General features: G+C 30.1%; 8 protein-coding genes across 15 annotated transcripts; 4 read left to right on the top strand and 4 right to left on the bottom strand.

Moving 5' to 3' along the window:
- Positions 1-21: 21 nt before the first annotated feature.
- Positions 22-381, bottom strand: LOC114873018 (protein NCBP2AS2 homolog). Its single transcript, XM_029180851.2, has one exon. It carries the CDS (start codon positions 379-381, stop codon positions 136-138), a length of 246 nt encoding a protein of 81 aa, XP_029036684.1. The 3' UTR covers positions 22-135.
- On the bottom strand, positions 366-1,298 carry LOC114873017 (mediator of RNA polymerase II transcription subunit 9). Its single transcript, XM_029180850.2, has 3 exons — positions 1,162-1,298; positions 669-774; positions 366-597 (listed from the first exon to the last, which is right to left on the bottom strand). Exons 1-3 carry the CDS (start codon positions 1,260-1,262, stop codon positions 457-459), a joined length of 348 nt encoding a protein of 115 aa, XP_029036683.1. The 5' UTR covers positions 1,263-1,298; the 3' UTR covers positions 366-456.
- Positions 1,299-1,378: 80 nt separating this feature from the next.
- On the top strand, positions 1,379-2,609 carry LOC114873011 (60S ribosomal protein L10). The gene is made up of 4 exons (XM_029180845.2): positions 1,379-1,454; positions 1,593-1,627; positions 1,850-2,155; positions 2,228-2,609. Exons 2-4 carry the CDS (start codon positions 1,605-1,607, stop codon positions 2,556-2,558), a joined length of 660 nt encoding a protein of 219 aa, XP_029036678.1. The 5' UTR covers positions 1,379-1,454; positions 1,593-1,604; the 3' UTR covers positions 2,559-2,609.
- Positions 2,610-2,688: 79 nt separating this feature from the next.
- LOC114873004 (E3 ubiquitin ligase Rnf157) lies at positions 2,689-7,356 on the bottom strand. 4 transcript variants are annotated; one of them, XM_029180831.2, is made up of 10 exons: positions 7,176-7,356; positions 5,136-5,225; positions 4,898-5,016; positions 4,564-4,829; positions 4,349-4,490; positions 4,079-4,282; positions 3,775-4,017; positions 3,523-3,683; positions 3,177-3,447; positions 2,689-3,099 (listed from the first exon to the last, which is right to left on the bottom strand). In XM_029180831.2, the coding sequence occupies exons 2-10, from the start codon at positions 5,221-5,223 to the stop codon at positions 2,923-2,925; spliced, it is 1,671 nt and encodes a 556-aa protein (XP_029036664.1). In that variant the 5' UTR covers positions 5,224-5,225; positions 7,176-7,356; the 3' UTR covers positions 2,689-2,922. The 4 variants fall into 4 exon arrangements, with proteins under 4 accessions (XP_029036664.1, XP_029036663.1, XP_029036665.1 ...); XM_029180830.1 differs by lacking the exon at positions 7,176-7,356 and adding an exon at positions 6,015-6,078; XM_029180832.1 differs by lacking the exon at positions 7,176-7,356 and having other exon boundaries at positions 4,898-5,030; positions 5,136-5,222.
- On the top strand, positions 5,597-7,436 carry LOC114873014 (pleckstrin homology domain-containing family J member 1-like). Its single transcript, XM_029180848.2, has 2 exons — positions 5,597-6,106; positions 6,279-7,436. The coding sequence occupies exons 1-2, from the start codon at positions 6,016-6,018 to the stop codon at positions 6,758-6,760; spliced, it is 573 nt and encodes a 190-aa protein (XP_029036681.1). The 5' UTR covers positions 5,597-6,015; the 3' UTR covers positions 6,761-7,436.
- A 23-nt stretch (positions 7,437-7,459) lies between these two features.
- LOC114873016 (translocon-associated protein subunit delta) lies at positions 7,460-8,254 on the top strand. The gene is made up of 2 exons (XM_029180849.2): positions 7,460-7,828; positions 7,924-8,254. The coding sequence occupies exons 1-2, from the start codon at positions 7,580-7,582 to the stop codon at positions 8,182-8,184; spliced, it is 510 nt and encodes a 169-aa protein (XP_029036682.1). The 5' UTR covers positions 7,460-7,579; the 3' UTR covers positions 8,185-8,254.
- Positions 8,255-8,383: 129 nt separating this feature from the next.
- On the bottom strand, positions 8,384-9,555 carry LOC114873010 (proteasome assembly chaperone 2-like). 3 transcript variants are annotated; one of them, XM_029180844.2, is made up of 3 exons: positions 9,449-9,555; positions 8,893-9,242; positions 8,384-8,821 (listed from the first exon to the last, which is right to left on the bottom strand). In XM_029180844.2, the coding sequence occupies exons 2-3, from the start codon at positions 9,223-9,225 to the stop codon at positions 8,414-8,416; spliced, it is 741 nt and encodes a 246-aa protein (XP_029036677.1). In that variant the 5' UTR covers positions 9,226-9,242; positions 9,449-9,555; the 3' UTR covers positions 8,384-8,413. The 3 variants fall into 3 exon arrangements, with proteins under 3 accessions (XP_029036677.1, XP_029036676.1, XP_029036675.1); XM_029180843.2 differs by having other exon boundaries at positions 8,893-9,227; positions 9,303-9,553; XM_029180842.2 differs by having other exon boundaries at positions 9,303-9,551.
- A 205-nt stretch (positions 9,556-9,760) lies between these two features.
- On the top strand, positions 9,761-21,476 carry LOC114872999 (SR-related and CTD-associated factor 4). 3 transcript variants are annotated; one of them, XM_029180812.2, is made up of 19 exons: positions 9,761-9,990; positions 10,611-10,739; positions 10,814-11,105; positions 11,179-11,366; positions 11,456-11,731; positions 11,829-11,975; positions 12,041-12,291; positions 12,372-12,575; positions 12,741-12,874; positions 12,940-13,148; positions 13,275-13,452; positions 13,536-13,847; positions 13,929-14,156; positions 14,230-14,501; positions 14,577-14,831; positions 14,928-15,391; positions 15,682-15,962; positions 16,125-16,825; positions 21,059-21,476. In XM_029180812.2, the coding sequence occupies exons 1-18, from the start codon at positions 9,961-9,963 to the stop codon at positions 16,817-16,819; spliced, it is 4,545 nt and encodes a 1,514-aa protein (XP_029036645.1). In that variant the 5' UTR covers positions 9,761-9,960; the 3' UTR covers positions 16,820-16,825; positions 21,059-21,476. The 3 variants fall into 3 exon arrangements, with proteins under 3 accessions (XP_029036645.1, XP_046144996.1, XP_046144997.1); XM_046289041.1 differs by lacking the exon at positions 21,059-21,476 and adding an exon at positions 10,332-10,457 and having other exon boundaries at positions 9,762-9,990; positions 16,125-16,887; XM_046289040.1 differs by lacking the exon at positions 21,059-21,476 and having other exon boundaries at positions 16,125-16,887.
- Positions 21,477-21,715: the final 239 nt, after the last annotated feature.

The following is a 21,715-nucleotide window of genomic DNA, read 5'->3' as shown; positions in this document are numbered from 1 at the left end:
CTGCTAAATAAAACAATGGACTTAAATCAACTGATTGATCATATTATTTATTAGTTTTAATCTGATCATTACAATATGATTTTCTGTAACTAAATTGAAATTACGATAATGCATAACTATAATACATTTCTCAAGTCATTTTGATGCATTCTTTTTAATTTCATCTTTTGCTTGTTGTAATTTCTCTTTGAACGTATATTTAGCGTTTTCTAAATGTTTAATATAATCATCACGTTTAAAAGGTAAACCATGTGCCCTACCTCTAAGTAATAAATATGCTATAAATTTTGCAGATCTTCTAATAGGTTTAGAGTCTGCTAATTTGTTGATCAGTTGCTCGTTACGCATTAAATATGTAAACAATATACGAAAAAGACCCATATTTTTATAGCTTTTACTCCTTACAAAATACGAGTAAATAGGAGTAATCGAATTATAAAATAATCTGATAAATATTTATACTTTTGGAACTTCAAATGTGCACATATTACGGTATTTTAATAGAAGTTCTCGTTTAAGTCTGAGCTGTTTACGAAGAGTTTCAAGCTTTTGTAGCTGTTCTTCTTTACTGTATTCTATTCCTGGTAATCTTTTAATCTACAAAATATATAATAATCATTACTATAAGATTAAGTATTATTTATTTCGTGAATCCAATAGATTTTTACCTGAGCTCTTGCAGAATCTAATTTCTTTTGAAGTTCTAATATTTTATGACTTGTATCTTGGGACTCTTTAGCCTTCTGAGTAGTATCATGAGGATCTTTTTCAACACTAAAAATAAATACACCTTATGTACATATAACACTGTTGCACAATGATGTTAAAAACTTAATTCAAAATAGATTTCATATATGTACTTTTATTTTGCATAAAATGCAATACTGACTAAGGTGCTTATGTACAAAAACAATCTAATTTCTAATATTTATATAAATTATAATTTGTATAAAAATTCTCTTACATAAAAGTTTAAAATACTATTGGTTGACATGCTTTCTAAAATTATAACAGTACAATATGTGCATTAAAAGTACTAAAGAATTGAAACGTATTAAAACACAAATAGAGGTTATGTACCGTTAAATTTTTATTTCGAAATAATTCATAGTTATATTTCAATAATGTAAATACAATAATAATCAACCTATCAAAACGAACCTTCGAATTATTTCATATATAAGTGACAGGATTTCAATATCCAAGTCGTCAACTGTAAATTGTGAACGCAAAGGAACTTCTTCTGACAATTCCGATTCCATTATATTTTAAAAAATAACATTGAACATGTATTTCTGAATACGTATGAATCAAGTATATATGATGTACATACCATCGCCGATTGAAAACTACCTTAAACTAGTAATCTTTCAAATATAACTAACTTCACTACCTTAACTATTAACCAACTTCAGTCGTTCAATTCTTTCCCTGTTTAACGTTGGAGCAACGAGGTAATGTTTGTATTTAATAAGTATAATCATAAGCATCCAGAAATATATCAAGCATCCTTTCATTTTAAATTATTATTAAATGTTAAATAGTCTTCTATGAACATTATTTTAATGTTTATGTAATATTTTGTTGATTAGTGACAGCTAAAAATGGGGCGCCGACCAGCTAGGTGGTATGTAACAACTTATGTATTTCTTAAATTTGACGAATATAGGAATAAATTTTAATAGATAAAGGAACAGATTTTTTTTCTTATTTAATATATTGTTATATTGTTTATAATATTTTGGAATATAATCTACTAGTAACATTTTAGGTTAGGAATTCTCGCATATTTTCTACATTTTCATTTAATTATCATTTCACATTAAAAATGATTCATTTCTTTTTATAGCTATCGTTATTGTAAGAACAAGCCTTACCCCAAATCAAGATTCTGTAGAGGTGTGCCCGATCCAAAGATCCGTATTTTTGACCTTGGGAAGAAGAAAGCTTCTGTGGAAGATTTTCCACTATGTGTGCATTTAGTATCAGATGAATATGAACAGCTTAGTTCTGAAGCTCTAGAAGCAGGACGTATCTGTGCCAACAAATACATGGTAAAGAATGCTGGAAAAGATCAGTTCCATATTCGTATGAGACTACATCCGTTCCATGTTATTCGTATCAACAAGATGTTGTCATGCGCTGGAGCTGATAGGTAATATATCATTAAATTCCTATTATATTGAAAGAATTAAGTTTTTAAATGGGATTTCGTTTGTTTCCAAAGATTGCAAACAGGGATGAGAGGAGCTTTCGGTAAACCACAGGGAACCGTAGCTAGAGTACATATTGGACAACCTATTATGAGCGTTAGGTCATCAGATCGTCATAAGGCTGCCGTAGTCGAAGCTCTGCGTCGTGCTAAATTCAAGTTTCCTGGTCGTCAGAAAATTTATGTTTCAAAAAAGTGGGGATTCACCAAGTATGACCGTGACGAATACGAAGAATTGAAAGTGGCTGGCCGTCTCGCTCCGGATGGTTGCAATGTTAAATATTTACCTGAGCATGGACCTCTCGATGAGTGGAAGAAGTTCAGGAAACTTCTTGCCTCTGCCTAAACGAGAAATAACCTTTGAAATTTTATTTCATTAAACTAATTGAAAAGACAAGGACGTGCGTTATTAATTTTATTTCATACTTTTTTTCTTTTTACACATTAAGAGCACAAAAAAAAATTAATTGTCAACTTATTAAAAACAAAATACCTCAAATATTGAGTATATTATAAATAAAATAAAATGCTTGCTTATAAATTTTAAAATGAAGTCTGAATTTTAAGTTAACAAAACGATATGTTTTTTAATTTGCATTATCTACAATTTAAAATCATTTTAAAAAAAATCAAGAACTTTATATTACAAAAAATTAATGAATTAAATATACATTTTAGGACCAACATTACAAATAAGTATTTTTACATTTTTAATGAGAATGGCATGTAGTACTGTTATCATTTTCATTTTCGGTGTTTTGAATTTCGTCATCAATGTCTATATCACACATTCCATGACCGTGGGTGTCGAGTGCTTCTGTACTGGTTGCTACATCCAATAAAGGAGACAGTTTTTCTGCCTCGCTATCTTCATCTTGCCCTTGCCCCTATAATACAAATTTATACATATAATTCGTTCAAAAAATAAGATAAGAAAATTAAACATTTAATAACAACAAATTACCTCATACATAGAAACAGGTTGTTTTTCATTAACAAGTCTAAGAGTATCCCGTGACCGTAATGCAACTTTTTCTCTTATATGTCCAGAAGTTTTCATTCTCATTGCTGGAGACCTACTGTAAAGGTCTTTTTCCGATCCGGAATGTTCATATTTAGCTAAAAACACTGACATCCGAATTTCTGGAGTAGGACACGCTGTACCACTTGTCCTTGCAGATATGTCTGTTTCTTTTGTAGATACATGTTTTGATACTGGAGTACGTTCTACAGATCTTTTGAATAACATACATATAAATTATATTAATATAAATAAAATCTTTAGAAATTTGATAAATGTAATATCTTACCTATTTAATGCTTCAGCTGCTTGGATCGCACTAGCCGTATCTGTGTCGGGTGTCTCTGGAGATTCTGGTGCAAGAGCAGCAGTCCTTGGAATGTATGGACCATTTAAAGCTTCTATTAATGATACAGCTTCGTATCCTGCTGGAATATTTTCACAGCTTCCCTAAATATTAAACAATTCAATAATGAACTATTCCCAAGTATGGTGTTTATTCACGAGTGAATTTAAAGAAAAATTACTTGCAGATATTGACCTCTGGTAATGGTGGATTTGATATGATAGACCCAGTCGCTTTTTGAAGTGCTTTAATTTGAAGGAGAGCTCTAAAAGGAGCACGACATATAGGACAATTGTTTGCTTGATATCTGAGAGAATTTGCACAATTATTGCATAGACATAAATGTCTACATGGTAATATTAAAGTATCTCGTACATCACACATACAAATGACACATTCTGATCCATTATCATCAGTGTCTTCGTCGCTACCTTGTTGCTAAAAAACAAATTAGTGTTAAACAAATATAAAAATTGAATTATACAGTTTTACTTCATACTTTTGCATTCTCAGCATTCTTATTTTCAATGCCATAGATTTCTTGAAGTAAATAACAAAGACCATCAACGTATAGCTTTTGCTTAAGAGCTTTTAATACATAGGTTCCATCTGAATGTTTTTCAACAACTGCAATTGTTGTGTGAGATTGTTTTGGTTCATCTGAGCCTTCTTCTGCTACACAATGGATTGCTATTGGTATTATCTGAAAATAATTATAGTGAATCATAAAATCTAACTTAGAATATATAGATATTAAAAACATACATACTTCTCTATCAGCATTATATGTTAAATCTTCTTCATTATATATTGTTGGATCAAATATGTGTGATGTCTGAGAGAATAATTGATTTGCACCCTTTTTGTAATAATATGTTTCAGAATTCATAGAAGGATCCCTTGGAATGTAACTGTAAATAAGTTGATCTTCATTGTTTAATATTGTACATAATATATCAAATTCTTATAACATATTTTACATACGTAACTCCCTTTGTTGTAACTTCTTCAGTGCAAAAATAATATATTGTTATTGCACATCTTACATCACAATCAAATGTAAATTCAATATTGTAACGACTTGGTTTCTTATCGATATCACTATCTCCATAGTGTTTCACACTATGACATTGAGGTGAATTGGCAGTTTGATCAACATTACGAACTAATCTCAATGATTCTCTTCTTATATTTACTAAACTTTTCAATGTTTTAGTAGGATCATTGGCTTGCGGTGGAGGATATGGAAACTAAATCAAAATAATATATTTCTACATGGTACAAAATTATGTACATATAAAATTGTGACATATCTTACAGGCGTTGGTCGACTTCCTAAGAAATTTAAGTCAGCATTTTCTCCAAACAGATATGCTTCAGGTTGAGGCGTATCAAACCTTTCGCCACCCATTATAAAATGACTGCCAAAATAACTTCCTAGTAAATAAAATCTATTAAACGAGATATTTAGACAAATATTTTAACGAATAACATGCTCGTTAATTTCATGTATTTTAATATTTTATAAAACCATTTATAAATTAACAAAAACAAACCAGAACGAGGTGGATATTTATATGCATGATTTGAAACAATATCAACTTCTTCCACACCAGCATTTTGTCGACTTGTCAGCGATCCCATTGCTTAATTGTATTAAAAACAATTGTATAAATTACTGTTATAAAATAGATCTTAATGGTATGTACAATTAACCATATAGTTCCTCTTTTTCTTATAAATTAATAAATTACGAATAATCAACATAAACCACAACCATTAGTAAACAAAATTCTTTTGCTAATTATAATTTTGATACACAATGTGTCTATTTGACACATACCCAGTATGTATGTACATATGTATGTATACAGTTCTTTGTAAAACTTATAGGCACACGTATGAACCTCTCAGTTTATCCAATCTTATCAATGTGCTTATTTATCTATTTTTATTAACACATTTATTATAAATAATATTTGGATATACCTTATTTAGAAAGGAGTGAAATTTTGTATTTGTGTATTGAAAATAAATTATTTAGCATTACAATAAACTATTTTAAATTTGTAGTGGATTTACATATATGTTTCTCAGACTGCTTAAATGAAACGCGCTATTTCAAATGCTGTGCTAGTTGACGTTGACGTTTAGTAACGCGTAAGCATCATTAATATTAGTGGTTTATAATTATGAATTTTAACGATAAATGATTTTAATATATAAATTGTAATAAATAAAATTATTGAAATCTATGAAAAGTGATAAGAAAACAGTGGAGTGTAGAATGAATGATGTGATAATAATTGGCAGTAACTTTCGGGTGCAAAGTTTTTAACAAAATGTGGTTAAAGTAATCACTAATATGAATTACATATATATTTTTACTATATACAATCTAAGAATTCGTTTAGTGTAAATGATTTTTTAATCACCATGAAATTCAATGAGAAAGAACTTGCAGAAGCAAGCAGTGGTCCTGCCGATCTTGAAGGTCGTTTAAATCATAAACGAGCTCACAAGTCAGGTTAGTTTAGGCCACTTTTTTAATTTATATTTAATAACTTATTAATTGTAACGTTTCTATTTATTTCTTATACGTAAAAATGACGTATTTAATCATTTAACGAATCGTTAAATACATTTAATAATAATTATCGCAAATTAGGTTTCCTAATATCTATTGTTTTGCTTTTCAGGATTTAAAGAGAAATGGTTTAAGTTAAGATGCAATTTATTATTTTACTTTAATATTAACGAATTAGGACAGATCGACAGAAGACAACCAGCAGGTGTAATTATATTAGAAAATTATAGCATTAACACCGATGCTGCATCTGAAGGAGTATTTGCATTTAGTATAGCATTTCGAGATGAACACGAGAAGAGACACGTTTTAAGTGGCCGTTCAGAATCTCAAGTGGAACAGTGGGTTAATGCGCTTAAGCAAGCAAGTTATGAACATTGGAGATCTCGTTTAATAATGCTTCAAGAAAAGTTGTGTAAGAAAACAGGAAAAGATCCTTTGCTTATGTATCCAAGAAATCAGGGAATAATTAGAGATGAAGCTTGGGACTCTGCGCCAACTTTTCGATCTCATGTACGTTCCTTTACTACGTCAGTTGTAACGACAACTGCATTAAATACAGTAACGAAAGAAATGAATTTAATTGAATTTTAAATTAAGTAATGTCTTTTTAATAATATTCTTATGATATATTTCAAAAACTAAATAATATTCAATTATATAAAAATTGCATACAAATAAAATGAAAAAATGTAGGTTTGCAGAATAAAACACAAATTACTGCGAAAAAAGATGGTAAGTCTACTTTGTTTGATGCAGCTAATATATAACTTGTATTATTTTTATGTGTAGAATTAATAACTCTATAACACTTTATATTAGTATTATTAAAGTGATGCGAACATATTGAATATTATTTATAAAGAAAATCAAATTTTATGTATATTATTTTAATGAAATTTTAAATTTAATTAACATATATCATAAGATCATGATGAAGATAACTTTTAAATAATTTGTATCACAAGAAAAATGATGAGCACTTGTTAGACTTGCTTATATTCTCTACCTCATACAAATTTTTCAAGTATTTATATACCAAATACTCTTTGTTATCGACAGTGTTTATATTACAAATTTTTACTAATGAAAGTATGTTTGTAATATTCCAATAAAGAAAACATATTTTTCCACGTAAATGTGTAAGATAACTTTTGTTTTAAAATAATCTAACCAATAATAAATAGAGAAAATGAATGGATTGGTACCATTGTTTCTAACCACGTGTAACAAAAAATGTCCACGCGTTAATAAAGAGGCCGCCACTGTAGTAATGATTTTTTAACCTAACATATATAATTTAAGTTGTCTGAATGGTTGTAACGATTTTGTAGCTACTGAATTACTAGTATAATTTAACTTTAAACACTTCATAAAATAAATCATTGATTAAAGTAGACATAAAATAAAATAATGAATCGATTCATAGCATTTTGTATCTTGATTTGTGGAATTTCTGGAGTTCTCAGTGAAACTTGTCAAAAACCTGAGGTTGTTGCATCTGCATATGTTACAGAAGATGCTACAATTCTGACACATGTTGCATTTACAACACAGTTTGTGCTTAAATGTAGTAACGGTGTGAAGGGTATTACATTGTATGCTGAAATTGATGGCAAATCATTACCTGCTGCTAGATTAAGTTCTGATAACAAATACCAGGTATTAAATACAATTACATATAGTAAAGTTTATACAAAAATTAAGTTCATACAAAAATGATCCAGCTTTAATTACAATTAATAATAATTTTATAGGTTTCTTGGACAGAAGAGATAAAGAAAGCACGTTCTGGAGATTATGAGATAAAATTATACGATGAAGAAAGATATGCAGCCATACGTAAAGCATATAGAAATGGAGAAGATCCAAGCAGTGTGAAACCTTTAGCTGTAGTAGTACTTAATAATCCAGGCATTTATTTAGGACCTTGGGTTAATTCTGAACTTCTTGCTGCACTTTTAGCAGCTTTAGTGTCTTATTCTGCTTTCTCTTCTAAATTCAAACTCCTTGCTTGAATATTTGTTTTATAAATAATAAATGTTTTATTAAGAAATTATTATGTAAATTAAATATTACTAAATCAAATCATTAAAAGTAATATTATTTTACTGTCATTTTCTAATTTAATAATTAAATATTGTTGAATCAAATTTATATTCCCTAATACTATGTAATATCTACAATATCATATATAAAATATTTATAAAATATACGAAAATTTTCTAAATAAAATATATTTGAAGCTTAATACAGTTCAGTAGAAGGTGGATTACCAAAAAAGTATTCCCAAGATGGTGGATATTTAACATCATTAATGGCATTGTCATTTAATAGATTTAGCCATTTGTTTAAACCTTTATATAATAATAGTGCATCAGAAACATTATTTCCTTCAGAACAATAACAAAACAATATTGTGCAAACAATGTCCTCTGATTTCAAATGTTCATAAAGATTACTTGCAAAACCTCCACCAGGGATACGACTACATTCTGGAGATTCTATTGAAGTTCCTTTTACATGCTTTCTCCAAGCAAGACTTTCAAGAAGCTGTTCATTGTTTAATAAAGAAACATCTGAAGTTAGATATCTCAAGGTAGAATCTATTCCATTAGCACACTCATAGTCATAACTGCTGGTTAAAACTATTACCTGTAAAAATATTCATTTATTAATATTAAGGTGAGCAAAAGAGTAACTAATATGTCTTTTGATTATTATACCTTGCTGATTTTTCTGTTTTGAACAAATTGTGCTAATTCTTCAAAAAAGTCATTTGAGTTATCAACATAGGGTGAACGTAATTGTAAACATATTATTTTACAAGATGTTGCAAGATAAAAGTCAGCAGCAGTGCAAATAGAACTAGAATCTTTATTATAAGGATCAAGACCAGAAATTGGAAGAAACATAGAATTCCACATACTTCCAGTCTTGCTCAGATTCAGATTGTATATTAATAAATCAATGGATAATTGTCCAACATTTCCAACACCCACTGATGGAAGTATTAAGATGTAATCTTCAAGATTAATTTCCTCCGGTATTTTTATCATTTCTGTTTTTTAAATTCCTGTTAAATTAATAACATCATTACTTGGTTTATAAAATAGAAATACATACATATACGTACAGAAAATTTAAATAAATCAACACTGAATGTAAGGTTATGTCGCCTTTTTTTTAAAATTCACAAGTCATCATACTGATATAATTATTGAAGATTTTCATTTATTTATATTTTCATTCCATTAATTACAATTTTATATAGCTACATACAGTTTGTATTGAATATTTCATGAATTCAAACTTGTATATATAATCTTATAACATTAGTTACAATTATATAGGTATTCAAAATTTTTCTATGTATATATATATATATATACATATGTTTCTTAAAGAGTAAAGTTGGTACTTCTGCTTCTGCAATTTTCAATAATTCTATATCAAATATTTTGATAAAATATAATTATTTATATGGGAGAATAAAATATTTATATGGATAGATCATTTTCTAATAATGTAATTTCTTGCATTCTAATTGGGGAAGGACAATCGGTATTAAAACACAATTTGTTACCGACCGTGCACAGCGACGTGTGACGTCACACATCACCGCCCCGTGATGCCTTTCGGGAAATAGCGCCGCCATCTTGAGTGGCATGGCCCAGCTAGACAGTGCGCCCTGAGCGGAGACATGCAATTTATCGTGAAAACATTGAACGTCTCAAGAATCACGGATTCCTGTGAAACATAGCAAATTTTTGGTGCTTTGCACCTCTATTAGGATGGAGGCGGTTAAGGCATTTAACGCGGAGGTAAGCTGATTTACCTTCGACTCTTTTTCTAGCCCGCCGACTCTCCCTCTTTTTTTCTCGTCTTTCTTCTCTTTTTCTTTCCTTTCTTCCGTTTAAAGTCAAAAGTGACACAATTGAAAAACATACTCCCAGAGACAATAGTCTTTTCGATGTCTTTGATGCTCAATGTTTGAGGAATTCAGTGATTTTTGTGTTCGAAGAATCCTTTGATTTCTAGTCTGTGTGAGAGAGAGGGAAAGTCTTACTACATGTAAGAAAGAGGGAGAACAGTGAAAGAACCTTTACTATGATTTAAGGTGTTTATGATGTAAACTTAATGATTATTATTATTATTGTTTAAGTTTTTGTAATCTACACAGAGGAAAAGAATGATAAATATCTACATTTATTTATTTCTATGGTGCTATTGAAAGAGGCGAAGAAGAGAAACAAACATGACATATTAGATAAAATTTATACAATGCCAAGTTATTACATCAAAAACTTGTTAAATTTGTTTTATCTGTTAATTATTATTTTTACATATATATACATATATATTGGTTATAAATTGAAACAGTAATAACATTTAAGTGAAATGTTTTTATAAATGATTTTAATTGTATTCTTATTGTTTTTAGCTATCAGCTCTGTACGATGTCAAACCGCCAATTTCCAAAGCTAAAATGAACTCTTTAACTAGGGGTGCAATTAAGGCAATCAAATTCTACAAACATGTTGTGCAAAGTGTTGAGAAATTCATTCAAAAGGTAATTTATTAAATTGAGTAATAATGATTTTATGTTACAAATAATGATTAATGTGTATTGTTTACATGTTGCAGTGTAAACCAGAGTACAAAGTGCCTGGATTGTACGTTATAGATTCAATTGTACGCCAATCCAGACATCAGTTTGGAGTGGAGAAAGATGTTTTTGCTCCACGTTTTGCCAAAAACATGCAAACCACCTTCTTAAATCTTTTAAAGTGTCCTCAGGAGGATAAAAGCAAAGTGATAAGGGTTTTAAATCTTTGGCAAAAGAATGCAGTTTTTCCTTCTGAGGTTATACAACCTCTGTTTGATCTTGCAGACCCAAATCATCCAATACATAAGGAGCAGGCAGTTAATTCTAATGGTAAAAGTTGATCATTTTAATTGATCAGTTTTATGTATGAATACAAAGCTACTTGTTCTCTGAAAATTTATAGGTACACTAAATGTTCCTTCAACGAATAACGCAAGTAATACTGCAAGTGCTGTAAAAACTCCGCCTTTAAGTGCAAAGAATGCAGTGAAAGATCAAAAGTTATTTTCTTCTGCAAAGCCAATCGATCCTGCTTGGCTTGCACAAACAAAAATGGAAACAGCGAATATAGTTAACGCCAATAAACTTTTAGTAAGTTTTAGTTTTATAATTATCGACTTCGGCAATTTATGTAATTACATGCTAGTATGGAATTTTAAGTTTTCCTTTTTTTTTTTTAGGGGCAATCGAATTCAACTCAAGTGGATGCTTCTTTTCTCGACCAACTACAACATTTACAGCAATTATTATTAAAAAAACAGGAATCAGCGAGTGAACAGAAGAGTTCTGTAAAATTTGATAAGAAACTTTTAGATTTTGATTATGGCGAGGAAGAAGACGATGATGTTGTTGTTGCTAATTCACCAACAACAACAACATCTAATACTGGTCAACATAATGCAGTCTCTGCTGGAAATAGTTTGGAGAGTCTTGGACTTCTTTTAACAAATCCAGAGGTATTTTATAAAATATTGTAACATTTCAGTATATATATATATGAATTCTTTCTTCTGATTTTAATATAAAAGAAGTTAATAATTGAATTAATAATAGGTTTTAAGACAACTTCAAACGTTGCAACAAACAATGCAAGGAAGTGCTTCTTCGTCGCAACATGAAATGGAAGAGAAAATGCGAAAATTGCAGCAAATGAAGCAGCAAGAAGAGGAATTTGATAAGCACTTAGCTCAAACTGTTCCTGTAAGTTGCTATCATGAAAAGGAAACACTATTTGTTACTCAAAATCGAACAAATTTTTTTTTTAGAATTTACCATTTGCATCAGAATGCGAATTAAAACCTTCAGACATTTTAAAACCAAATCAACAAAACGCGTATATAACAAATGTAAGTAGCGGAGTGATTCAAGACATGAGTCAACCGCCTCCTGGTTATCCACCGGCTCTACCGTATGTCTCTCAACCTTTGTCAAATATTAGGCAGATCAATCAGCAGATGCATCAAAATCAAAAAAGTCCGCTTCTCGATGAACGAACAGATACACAAGATTACTCTGGGTTAATATTTTTTCGTTCTTACTTTAATATAATTCTACTGAGTGTTATAAAACTAATTTTAAATAAATTACTGCATATAGAAATGGTGCAAGACGAGATAGTAGCAGCGTAGAAATTGTAAATTGTGATAATACAAGGTCACAAAGTAGATCGCCTGATCGGTACAGACATCATAGTCGATCTAGATCACCTCGGCATAGAGACAGAGACAGAGATAGGGACCGGGATCGGGATCGGGACAGGGATAGAAAATCTCGGTCAAGAAGTAGATCCAGAAGAAGAAGGTAATTTCACATATGTATTATGTGTGGTTAATTGTAGGTTTATTTTTAAAAGGTGCGGCAAAATATTTAAATTTGAAATCAGCAGCAAATTAATTTGTACATCTAGTAATATGCAGAGCATAAAAATGAATATTTTTAATGTATATTGTTTTGTTATATTTATAGGTCTCGTTCGCGAGATAGGGGACGTGAGAGAAAACGCGAAGATAGCCGAGAAAAAATGACTGAGGAGGAACGAGAAAAAGAAAGAGAAAGACGTAAAAGAGGATTACCTCCAATTATGAGAGACAAATTAAGCGGTAATTTATACATTTTTATTTAAAAAATTGCTTATCGGTTGTTATTATATGTTTTGTTTTTACAGTTTGTAGTACTACACTTTGGGTAGGTCATTTATCCAAGTTGGTACACCAAGAAGAGCTTTCGGATACTTTTGGAGAATTTGGCGATATTGTCAGTATAGATCTGATTTCACCTAGAGGTTGTGCATTCATATGCATGAATAGAAGACAAGATGCATATAGAGCTCTTACTAAACTTAAAAATCATAAAATGCAAGGAAAAGCAATTACTGTAAGTTGTTTGAATTATAGATAATATTTAATCAACTTCAGATTAATATTTCATTTTTTATTCATTAACCGATTCTAGTAACTAGAATCTAGTTAATTTTTATAAATTGAAAATGATCAATTTCAGTTAGCCTGGGCACCAGGAAAAGGAGTAAAGGGGAAAGAATGGAAAGATTATTGGGAAGTTGAATTAGGAGTTAGTTATATTCCTTGGAATAAATTACTTAACGTTACTGATCAGGATTTAGAATTACTTGAAGAAGGAGGTATGATTGATGAGGATACGCTGCCACCTAATTTAAAAGGTAAATGAAAGAAACCATTTCAGATGTACTAAATTAATTCTCATTTAAAACATGCTTCTAATGTATTTTCTTTTAATTTTCAGGTAAATTAAAGCATTCCGGGACAAATGCAGACGTGCTTCAGCAACAGTTGCAGTTACAGCAGCAAGCTTTAGTTGCAGCTGCTGCACTTCCGAGTTTGACAGACGGTATCGTGAACGTAATGCAACCTTCGACTAGTACTCAACAACAACAATCTCAGCAACAAAATCAACAGCAAGGTCAACAGCAGCAACAAGTTATTGATACAAGTCAACCACCGCCAATTAGACCCCCTACATCCGCTGCACTTTTACCACCACCAAATACACAGTTACAAATGATGCCACCTGCTTTCACGATGCCAGGAGTTCCTCGTAAGTAATTATCTGAAATCTGTATCCTTCCTTAATGATAAATTAGAAAATAAATCTAGCAAATTATTGTTTAATACTTAGGGATGATTGGACCAATGGGATTACCAATGGCACACAGTTTAATGCCCAACGTTCCAATAGGCGTGCCTCCACCAAATATGCAAAGTTTATTAGGCCCTCCAGGAATGATGCAGACTATGTTAACACCTCCAGTTAATTCTCCGTTTGGTGCAAGTGTTGGTGTTGGGTTATTAACGCAAATTCCTTTACCTGCACCAGCTGCGCCTTCCGATAAACCTAATTCTACTGGTATATATATAATTAAATAAAAATAAAATTTTCTGAAAATAGGAAAGATGTTCATAGTATACAAATATTTCAGGTATGCCACATAATGTTCCTCCAATAGGAGTTCCCCCACCGACGACGGAAACAGGAATGCCAAATCTGCCAATGTTACGTCAACCTTATGGTGTAGGACCTTCTGCTTCTTTACAAATGCAACTACCTCAGCAACAACATTCTGCAGACGATATGGATGTAGAAATGGAGGACGCGATGCCACAGACATCAAATGGAGCCAAAAATAAGAACAATTTAACCGAGCAACAATTGTCACAAAATGAAGAGAGAACAGAGTCTGATCAATTAGAGGTAAATATATATATTAATTAAATACTGTAATATTATTCAAAATGTTACATTTAAAATTTTTAATAATTTTAACAGCAACAGCATCGAGACTACAAAGAAAGAGAAAGAGAGCGTGAAAACAGAGAAAGAAGAGACAGAGAAACGCACTTGTCTCATAGAGATAGAGAAAATGATTCAAGAATGGATCGTGGGAGAGAAAGGGGCAGAGGAAGAGACAGAGGACGTGATCGCAGAAGAGATCTCAGAGATAGAGACAGAGATGACAGAAGAGAAAGAGAGAACAGAGAAAATCGAGAAGGAAATTCTCAAACTCAAAATCTAAATCTTCAGGTAATCTTCAAAAATCATTACATTATTTTTATTAATTCTTTCAATTTCAACGTATGTTAGTAAAAATATTAAATATTATATTTATTATATTTTTAGGAAAATGAATCTACTCCAAAAAAAGATGGTAAACCGAGCTTAGCCGAACGTCTGCGTCAGTTGGCCGATGGCACACTTCCATTAGAAGATCGGGTCGACCGAATGATTCCCCGCAATCGACCAGATCGGGATAGATCTGATAGAAATTTCGAAGATACTCGGTCGGCGCGCGGAGAGCCTCTTTCTTCTCTGATGGATTTACCAAAGTTTGGTTTACCGCAAGAGAGAGCTGATTTCTCGGCTCGGCCTTCAGATTTCCGTAATCCTCAAGATCCAAGAGAGTTTCAGCAACAAAGAGATAGGCCAAATTTTGGCAGAGGTCATAGAGGATCACAGATTCACGAAGAATATATTGATGTACCGAGGCTACAAGGAGGAATATATCAAGAAGAATTTGATAATAGGATACATGGGCAACAGAGAGTGGAAGAGTTTGCTAGGCTTGGACCACCCAGGGAACAGAGGTAAACACATACAAAATTGTGTATATATGTATAATAATAACCCTTCGTTCATAATTTTTTCAATTCTGAATAAAGAAACGCTGTGATGGTAATAATAACCAAATGTTCTACAATTTTAGAAACTTATTTAAAGCAAAAATTGTAATATTAGATAATACTCGTAATGTTTTAGATAATACCCGCTGAAGGAACTATGATATAATGTGGTTGTAATAGTGAATACATATTAACTTACATTCAAATATTTTGTTAATTCAAACTGTTTAATCAGTTGTTATTATTTGTCAAAGGGAGGAATTTGACAGGTCTGAAATACGAGGAAGAAGGCCATTGGATGATCGAGATCGTTTCGAGTTTGAGATCAGAAGAGATGGCTTTGATCCACGATTGCCAGAAGGTTTCGATCCAAGGGGACACCTTGATCGGAGTGATTTTGAACCTAGAAGACGAGAATTCTTTGGAATTGATCCTATCTTTGGGATGCCACCTATAATGGGACCCAGAGGTCCAAGACCTGGACATCCTGATGGATTTGGACCACGTCCAGCTCCTCTAGGAGCTCGTGGTCCAGGTAAGAATAATTCTTTATTTTCTGAAGGATCTTTGCAAAATAATATTGTAACAATTCTTTTAAATTTGTTTTAAATGTTAACCTTATAATATTAATTTAAAACAAGATAAAATTTTTGATGCAAGATAAAATTAGATAGTATAATAAACATTTGTTTCGTAGGTCCTCTAATGTTTCATCCACGAGGTTTAGGACCTCGTCCTCTGCGACCTGGCATGAGACCTTTCGGCCCTCGTGGACCACCTTTTGATCCACGAGAACCGGACGCCTTTTTCAGACCTCCTTTCGATGATATTCGTCCTCATATCAGACCACCATTTGGCCCTATGGGTCCACCTTCGATCGTTCCTCCAGAAACTGCCGCTCCTTGGAGGAATCAAGAACTCCCGCCTTCTACTTGGTCTTCTGATTCCGAGAATCATTCGCAAAGAGATAAAAAAGGTGGTAAACATTTGAACAACCAAAATGCGGATAGAGAAAATCGAAACCGAGGGCGTAAATCCAGATGGACTAACGTGAGCCCATCTGGAGAAGAAACAGAGGAAACGAAGGAACAAGAATCAACTTCCTTAAAAGAGGAGCTACAAAAAGAAGAACCTGTTAATGAAGGAGAAATGGTTGCAAAAGAAGAAGAAGAAGAGGAGGAAGAGGAAGAGGAGGAGGAGGAGGAGGAGGAGGAGGAGGAGGAAGAAGAAGAAGTTGTGAAAGAAGAAATGATTAAAGATGAAGTTAAAGATATTAAAGCAGAAGAAGTTATTCCCACTGAGAACCAGCAACAAGATTTGGAGGAAACGGTTGAAGAAAAGAAAGAAAGCGAGGATATAAAGAAGGAAGAGGAGGATCGCAGGGATTCTTAGACCAAAGTAAAGAGCAATTTTTTCTTTAACAATTTTTCTTACTCTGTGGAGTGGTGTGAGGGAGAATTCGTTGCTTCATATTCAGTTGGGGTCAGTTTGGAAAAATTTGTTTTAGAAAATGAAACACTGAATTTTAGAATAATTGTTTGATTATTATGGTGCTAAAGTAGTATGTTTTAAAAATAAATTTTTGTAATATTTGCAAGGCTAATATAATTTATTAGAAATAAATTTTAAATGCAATAAAAAAATTATAGTAAATGAACATTAATAATTAAAGATTAAAGTATATAAAAAAAGAAATTTTAACGCCAAATAAAAATGTATCTTTTATATTATTTAGGAAATGTGAGATATATTATTTATAAAACAAAAAGATTTCTTTAATTCAGTGTTTCGAATATAAAAAAAGGCATTGGTTCCGTGAGCACCTTTTAATACGTAAAGCGCTAATTTGTGAATACTAAACTCGTGACCCGTGGACACATCCAAGTGACGACTTATTTATTGAATTGTAAATACTTTTTGTATTTTCGTAGTGAACAAACATACAATATATCTGGTTTAAATATATACATTTAATTACTTTTTATATTATTGAAGATACAAGAAAATCGACATCAGATTGAAAGTATATTAGTACTTTCCAATTATTAATTTAAAAAATTTTAACACTATTATATGGTATATGTACCTTTACAGCTTATTTAAATGTATGCTCATAATTCTTAACCAGTAAAACTACTCTATTATTTAAACTAAAATATTTGCAATGGTAATTCAGTTCCATTATTGTTTTATATGAAAATCTTTCTTGTATCCCCAATATTCAGAACAACAATTAAATGTATATATATAAATAGATCATAATGTATAGATAGATGAATCTTAATAGTAGAATCTTGATTAACCATGTACGTTTAAAAGTTTCAAGTATTTTCATACGAACATTTTCATTGATTAAACATTATTTCTTAAAATTGTGTATATGCTATACGTAAATCTAGGTTGAAATTTTTATATGAAACAAAAGATAATTTAATGATCGTATTGCTTAAATTGTAAATATTCAATTTTCAATAGTATATTGATTTTTTTGTTTGTTATAAGAGTAATTAAATATTTGATCAATAGAAAATGTCAACTACTAAAATACTTACGCATTACTTCGGATAAGCAAGATTCTATCGCCATAAATATTTAAATAGATAGAGAGAGAGATTAAATACATACATATATGTATGTGTATATATATATGTATATGTATGTTGTATGTATTGAGTATGAGACAATGTGCATGTGTGTATGCGTAGATGCTGTGTAAGGATGTACATGAGAGAACACAAAAGTAAAATAAAGAGCGAAAATATATATAGCGCCGATGTTCGGCGTTGCTCAATCAAACGAACGAAAAATAAATATTTTCTATATAACGTCTCTCTTCGTAAGCAAAATTATAGCCTTTCATTCCGCTTGGCTCCCAGAATTATCTTCATGTCTGTTTTTATTTTTTAAAAAAGTTAAGTCCAAACATCGATAGAAATTCACTGTTTTCAAAGATTTTGTCTGGGAGTCTCCATAGAAAAACTAAGAACACTAATTGTTAATTCTATTCATCAGCGTTCGTGCGAATGATTTGTATCATATCTTTAATTTTATCTATTTTTTGTGCCGTCATTATTCAATCATACTGGTTTATGAAAAAAATTCCAGACGAAAGTTGCGTAGTTTAAATACTGAAATAGTTGACAGCAAACAATTGCAATACAATTTTATTGTATTTTATTCAATCACTACCTATAATCATAGGTACTATACAATTTTTTATTACATATTCTCTATATATTTTGTTTAGAAATTGAAAGATTATAGCCATTCAAAACGATCACTAATTATTATTTAACATTGAGTATAATTTTGGTATTAATTTAAATTTTCTCTTTCGTTTAATTGATGCCCCATCGATATTCTAGCATCTTGTTCAGTTTAATTTATTTAACTATGCAATTTTTATCTGAAAAATTTTTTCTCCGAATATCGTATAACGTGTCAAGTTCACAGAAGACGGATAACTCTAATATAACTAATATAATTGCATTTGCAACAAAGAAAAAGACGTTAAAACAAAACAGATGTTTCAAACGATATTCGGAACGGAATGAAATCTTTTCAGAACAGCTTTAGATATTTGTTCAGTACTCGTACTCGTGTGTTCACATGCGTGAGTCTCTCTCTCTCTGTCGCCACGACGATGGAACACCAGCCACCAGGTCGCTTGTGCTCAAACTGAGTGACAAGTGCAAGGTACTGTTGTGTTTATAACTCATTATATTTATATATACATATATACATATATATATATATATATATATTCATATGTATATGATTGAATGCTATTTTCTTTCCTGGACGAACTTACATATTGATTGAAATGAGCTATTATACATATAAAGAATTTAAAAGCAAATCAAATTGTTGGAATTAATGTTTATTTTAATACAATAATAGATTTTTCTTTTCAGTTAAGGAACAATCAAAAATTAGTTTGCTCAGATTTGCTAGTGAATTCTTATTAAGTGTTTAATTAATATTTTGTCATTCATAGTTCATTTTTTGAATGACACTAATTTCAATTTAGTCGCATGATTAATAGTGATGCATCTGTAAATTAAATTTTTATAATCAATGTGCAATAACAAAGTGTAGCATCAATAATTGCACATAAGTAATATTACTAAACGATCAAACTTATTGGTCGACCAAAAGTAGAATAAAACTAGAAATATTCTATCACATTTCATAATAGAATACTATATTTTTTTGTTTATGTTCAATGTTATCAATTTTCAACGATATTAAATGCATAATTTTGATTAAACTAATGATGAATTTTTTATTTTAATTCGAACTAAATGAAGTGATAGAAGATATTTAAGATTGTAACATAAATTCAAGTTCGTCCAGAATGAAATAATTTTTTCTACCGAATTATCATATGATAAATTTCATAAAGCATTAGACAACTGATGACGTAAGAAATTTAAATTAGTATAAAGTTCCCGCCCACCACTCCGGAACAGAGTTTGAAAAAATATATTTTTATTTAAAAAAATAGCTTTGATGAAAATAAAAAGTATATAACTAATTTGTTTACATAAACGAGTAGCTAGTTTATGTAAATGTATTTATATGCACCATTGACGAACAATAACAGGATAAAGTGAAAATTTAAATTTGATTATTTTTCGTTTGCATGTTAATACAAATATTTTTTAAATCATTCAATTAAACATCAAATTATTTTTCTGTGTGTTATACAGTATCATTGTTATTATTATTTCTTTTTTTAATTATATAATATAGCGCATTTCGTAACCTGTTATTAACGTTGATTTGATCAGTGAAAATACTACAATACGCACATGCGCGAAGTTTCGTGGTAATATGAGGGTTTTAAGAATCCTGCATATATACAATAACCTCGAATTTTCACGTGTTTATGTATAGAAACATCTAATTGTAAGCATTGAACATTTACAAGTGGTCCAATGTAGGAAATACTTTGTAAAATTTAGTATATTTGAAAAATGAGAAATGTACAATACAGTTTGAATGATTATTGTATTTTATAATCACTGGTTGTACTATCATTAAGCTAATGGGTTAGAAGTACGTATATAATTATTTAACTTAGCAGTAATTAACAATTTGGATGCTTTCTGCTATTCATAAATAAAAATTAAAAAAAAAAAACTTATACGTATTTGCAAGATGTAAAAAATTATAAAACAATATATTACAAATTAGTCCAGTATAGTTTTGGTTCTATTTAACAATTTCCATCTAATAGAATCTTTCACTTGTTTATTATTATTGTGCCTCTTGTAAAACTATTTATTTACATGTACATACATATATATACATATTTAATGATAACTGTTAGAAATTATGAAATTTTACAATCTATATGTAATATACATATACATATTTTACATGAGCAAAATTGATAACCGTTATTAAACAAAAAGAACGAATGTTTTCCTCGGTTATATTCATAAATGTAATAGCAAAGATACGTTAATTTAAAAAAAGAACGATACGCGACGTGTTAAGTAATATCCATGAATTTTCTACTGGTATATCAATTCTTATATAATAACCTTCACAAAATTTTTTTTTTTCAATTGCTAAACTTATATTGCAATTTTGAGCTAAATATTTTTTAATATTCTGTTTCAGGCACGTTACATCTTGGAATGACTAACGGATCTGTTGCGTGATTTGTCCTCAATTCTATGTATTTATTGTAAACATGAGCATTTTAATAAAATTGCGATATAAATGTACATTAACAAAATGGATGTCATGTTAAATTGAGCTTAATTTTTTTGTATATATTTCAATTCTTTTGTTAATTGTAACAATTAGAATTTCTTGTAATGTTCCAGTTACTTAAATTTCTAGTTTATGTAAAAATATTCTGTTTTGAGTGGTTTTAAAATCTTACATTTTACAAATTGTACATTTTTATTAATTATCAACATTTTTATAAGTATAGTATATAATACAATATTAAACGTTAATAGCTTCTTAAAAATTCTAAATCTAAGTGAAGATCATATAATTCTAGTTCAATTAAACTTTAATAGAATTTATATATACGTATTGTTTTATTATTGTAAAAATACATCTAACATAACAATGTTTATAAAATATTTTACAAATACCTTAGAATTTAAATAAACTAATAGAAATTCTATATTAACAAAATTAGTATTACTTATTTTAAATTGAAGAAGTATAAAATGCATATTTCTTTGTGTTACAACAAATAATAATACGTTTTATTTTATATATTAACCCAATTAATTATAGATGAAACACTAGCAAATCTAA

Source organism: Osmia bicornis, chromosome 15 (genome assembly GCF_907164935.1).
Source record: "Osmia bicornis bicornis chromosome 15, iOsmBic2.1, whole genome shotgun sequence".
In the NCBI taxonomy this organism is placed as follows: Eukaryota; Metazoa; Arthropoda; class Insecta; order Hymenoptera; family Megachilidae; genus Osmia; species Osmia bicornis.
Note: the sequence above shows the minus strand (reverse complement) of the source record. Positions and strands in the feature narration are given on the sequence as shown.